Below are 4,531 nucleotides of genomic sequence, written 5' to 3'. Positions count from 1 at the left end.
GAAAATTTGATAGAAACTTCTACACCGAAAAACATTAATATATATATTTTTAATTAAACTGTTATCGATAAGATTTCAAACGTGTGTTCTGAGGACACATATTAATAAAAAAATTTATTACACTAATAGAATAAAATTTGCTGAGAATTTAAATTAGCAAAGCTTGATCATTTACACTCACTTATCAATGAAAGCCGCATCATTAGTGAAGAAATATATAAAACTAAACTACGTATCCAAGTTCTTCATTCCCAACGCAATTCTTAAGATATAGTCGTGATAATATATTGATGAGATAGGAGGCATTTAGCATGGTCCCCTTTCAATTTCTAGATGAAAATAATTTGAAAGTAACTGTCGTCGTTTGACCGTTGAATCAAAAGAGAGATGAGTGTGGTCTCAATGGCCATATAGGGGCAGTCGCTTCGTATATATATGTCTATTAAAGCAAGATTGAGGGCGTGTTTCTTTCACCTACTGGTCTGTATTAGGACAACCTAGCTACTTTGTAGGACTTTTGAGTTTTGCTTCAAACATTCATTTGTCGTCCTGTCATGTAAGATATATTTGGATTGAAAATGGCCTCACGATATTTATGCATGTGAACGTGATAGCGTTTTCAAAGTTTGAGCCTAGCTTCTTTCAATAATTCATTGTTCCACAACATTATATATGACCTTTTTTTTTCTTTATTAATTATTCAAAATAATTCACGGTTGTTTTTAGGAAGAGGCAGTAAATAATAGATCTTAAACAAATACATCAATTATCTTTTATTAATCGGTATGTATGGACAAGCAATATACAAGAGGTTGATTAATAATAACAAGAAATGTTCTTCATAAAAGAGCTTGTGTGACATCGTGCACGTTATGATATATGACGGTACGTGTGGCAAGCTTTTATTGGGGGAGTTTTGTTGTGGGTCCAGCTCCTCTAAGTGAGAGTTTGCCACGCGTGCCTTTGTACACTAGATTACATCCTTATATGGATGTATATCAGGATATTTAAGAGTTTAGGTAATAAAATAAAATAGTATCAGGGATGATAAAAAATAATTCATTGGTTCATTTTATAGGTCTCTTAATGTTTTTAGCTAAGTTTAGCGAGCATGATGAAGTAAATTTTCCTGAAGAAGATGCACTCCTATTTTGACTTTTGATTTATTTCCAAAACAAATGCGAAGAAAGAAATCTTGAGCTTATTAATATAGATGGTTCAGTTAGCTCTTCCAATCAGACAAGAGCTACCTTAACTAAATTAGCCCCACAAAAGAAAGGGGGAAAAAAAATGATATCAAGTGTGAGAATCAGTTTAATTCGTAACCATTTACGTTAAAAAGGAAAAGCAAACGCTAGCTAATTGAGAACAGCATGAAAACGTGTATGCAATAGAATACATTCTAGAATTAGCCATTGACGAGACAATTAACATGTAGACTTGCAATCCAACTATATATAATTAATCACTTTGAAGTCTTTGAGGCGGATCCTGTACGTTCATTCATCGATCACGTTATAAAGGTGCCTCCAACAGTGGAAAGCTTAATTAGTGCCCAAAAGTAACATAGAGGGAGAATTGAGTTCCCTTTAATGCCAAGGAAGTTATATTGTTTTCCTCCGAAAGAAATCACTAGCTCGTCACTCACTTTGTAAATTTCTTCTTTTCCTCTCTTCTACTGGAATATTTAATTAATTAATTGATATTAATCAATTATATTGTTGCTTTTCTGAAGCCATGGAAGAGATTGTGTCTTCGTCTTCTTCGTCTTATCCCATGCCGTTTTGTCAAGAAACCTCACCAACTCTTCAACAGAGACTTCAATTCATTGTTCAAAACCGGCCTGAGTGGTGGGTCTATTCCATCTTCTGGCAACCACTGAAAGACGTGAACGGCCGCCTTGTTTTATCATGGGGTGATGGCTATTTCCGCGGGAGCAAAGATTTTGCTACAAGGGCGGCGGCAGGCAAACAAGGCGCAGGCAACGAGCCGAAATTCGGCTTCTTTTTGGAGAGGAAGAAGGTGAGCAAAGAGGTTCAAGTTCATTTCGGAGAGGATATGGACTTGGATAGAATGGTGGATGGGGATGTTACGGACGGGGAATGGTATTACACAGTGTCGGTTACCCGTTCATTTGCAATTGGTGATGGTAGTGCTCTTGGTAGGGTGTTTAGCTCTGGTGATTATGTGTGGCTAACTGGTGACCATGAGCTCCAACTGTACGAGTGTGAAAGAGTTAAAGAAGCTCGTATGCATGGGATTCAGACTTTGGTCTGCGTTTCAACTGCTTGTGGAGTTGTTGAATTGGGCTCTTCAGATTTGATCAAAGAAGATTGGAGCTTGGTGCAATTAGCCAAATCTCTCTTCGGCCCTGTCATTGCTACTATGCTCACAAAGCAAGTCAATCTTAATTCTGAGAGCCAACTTCAACTTCCCAATCCCACGACCAGAAATAATAATAATACTAATAATGTTGCTCCGCTGCTAGACATTGGAATGTTCTCAGGTGCAGGCGCCCCCCACCACCACCACCACCATCATCAAAAAGAGTGGTCCCTTGAAGAGAATTCGAAGCAGCAGACCCGGGAAGTATCCGGCGATGTAATTAAGAAAGAACAATTAGCTGCTGGTTTTGGCCGTTCATCTTCAGATTCGGGGCCTTCTGACTCAGACGGTCACTTCGTTTCAGGATTTACTGACATTAATGTTACATCCAAAAAACGAGGAAGAAAGCCAACAAGCGGAAGAGAGTCTCCTCTCAACCACGTGGAAGCAGAGAGGCAGCGCCGTGAGAGGCTTAATCATCGCTTCTATGCTCTCCGCTCTGTGGTTCCAAACGTTTCCAAAATGGACAAAGCTTCTTTACTCGCTGATGCTGTTGCCTACATCAAAGAGCTCAGGGCCAAGGTTGACGAACTTGAGGCGAAACTCCGTGAACAGGCTAGAAAATCAAAGGTGGTGTACAACGTTTATGACAACAATCAAAGCACTGGCTCTACAATCATGATGCCAACGTCGTCTTCGACTACTCATCATCTTGGCATTAATATTAATATTATGGATGTCGATGTGAAGATTGTAGGATCAGAAGCCATGATACGTGTTCAATGCCCAGATATCAATTATCCGGCAGCTAAATTGATGGATGTGCTCAGAGATCTTGAGTTTCATGTTCATCATGCCAGTGTATCAAGCGTGAGGGAGACTATGCTTCAGGATGTTGTCGTCAGGATTCCCGAGGGATTGATTAGTGAAGAGGTTATTAGAAGTGCTATTTTCCAAAGAATGCAAAACTAGTTTAGCTTACTACTCGATCTTGCTTATTAACTGCATCCGTTTTTTTTTTTTTGTTCTGTCCTTTTTCCGTTTTTCAGATTATCCTACCTTTTGTTTTGTAGCAGCTTATAATTATCATGTTGAATTTGATTTATTTTATTTTGTTGGTGAATTCAGAATTCTCGTCTTGTCAGTCATCACCACATTCAATTATATTCTTTGTTTTTTGTTTTAGTACTTACGTTTATGATAAAATGATGAATGCGCATGCAACGGAGTCCAGAGAGGAACTTACAGCGCAAGAATCTTGATGATAAGATAACTGTGTTAAGAGGAATAGAGAGTGGGTCAAATCAAGTCAAGGTAAAGAAATTATGTAGGTCCAAATTCAGCTAAGGAGGGGGAGAAATGCCATAGTCTACATCGCATCACTCGGATACAGGGTCTACTGAGATTATCGATGAGGTGCATTTAGTTGCATTGTTTAGGGACCCGCTACTTCGTTATAAAGACCCAATTAACACTATCTGAAAGAGAGTGAGCCTTCTTATAATGCCCCCGTTAATTGATGTTACTTGAATTTATCAAAAACAATTTAATTTATTTCTTATTTTGAATGAGAATTCAATTAAAAATTTAACTAAATTATTCTTTTAGTAAATTTTTACATCCATCTCGTTCCATAATTTATATTTATATCTTAAATTTTAATTGATTTTTTTTTGAAAGACAACAGGTATTGAGATAAAAATTATACAGTGAGAGGAAAATAATTTAATATTTTAGGATTTACATGTATTTTATAAATAAAGATTTAAAGTAAATTCTTTTTTAGTAGGAAATGATTAATTTTAGCATGTGAATTTATATTTTATAAATTAAACGGAGAATATTTTAAGAAATAAAATATAAAATGGGTGTTATAAAGATTAAAAGCTTCACTCATTTGTAAATCACAAGTACAGCCCGAAATTGAAAGTATTGGCCTAAACAGGCACGGTGCGACAAAGCCCAATATTTATCCTGAAAGATTCAAATCATTTTACATTTTTTTTTTTTTTTTACTGTGTCCCTGCTTATCGTGTATCTAACACCGGAGAAAATGAAAATCCTAAGATTTACAAAAATGCTGCCATCACACCCCATTCACCACCTCATTAACAGTACATAGCCATCCGGTTAAAGAAAATAGAGTTGATTTGTGCATCATATGTAACAAAATTTTCATAAATGCACAGCATATGTGGGGGTGATC

The 4,531-nt window shown here is 36.7% G+C and overlaps 1 protein-coding gene across 1 annotated transcript; it reads left to right on the top strand.

Annotated features, from left to right (window-relative positions):
• Positions 1 to 1,502: 1,502 nt before the first annotated feature.
• On the top strand, positions 1,503 to 3,484 carry LOC18049210 (transcription factor MYC2). Its single transcript, XM_024189896.1, has 2 exons — positions 1,503 to 1,651; positions 1,736 to 3,484. Exon 2 carries the CDS (start codon positions 1,738 to 1,740, stop codon positions 3,295 to 3,297), a length of 1,560 nt encoding a protein of 519 aa, XP_024045664.1. The 5' UTR covers positions 1,503 to 1,651; positions 1,736 to 1,737; the 3' UTR covers positions 3,298 to 3,484.
• The last annotated feature ends 1,047 nt before the right edge of the window (positions 3,485 to 4,531 follow it).

Source organism: Citrus clementina, unplaced genomic scaffold (genome assembly GCF_000493195.1).
Source record: "Citrus clementina cultivar Clemenules unplaced genomic scaffold, Citrus_clementina_v1.0 scaffold_3, whole genome shotgun sequence".
Lineage (NCBI taxonomy): Eukaryota > Viridiplantae > Streptophyta > Magnoliopsida > Sapindales > Rutaceae > Citrus > Citrus x clementina.
Note: the sequence above shows the minus strand (reverse complement) of the source record. Positions and strands in the feature narration are given on the sequence as shown.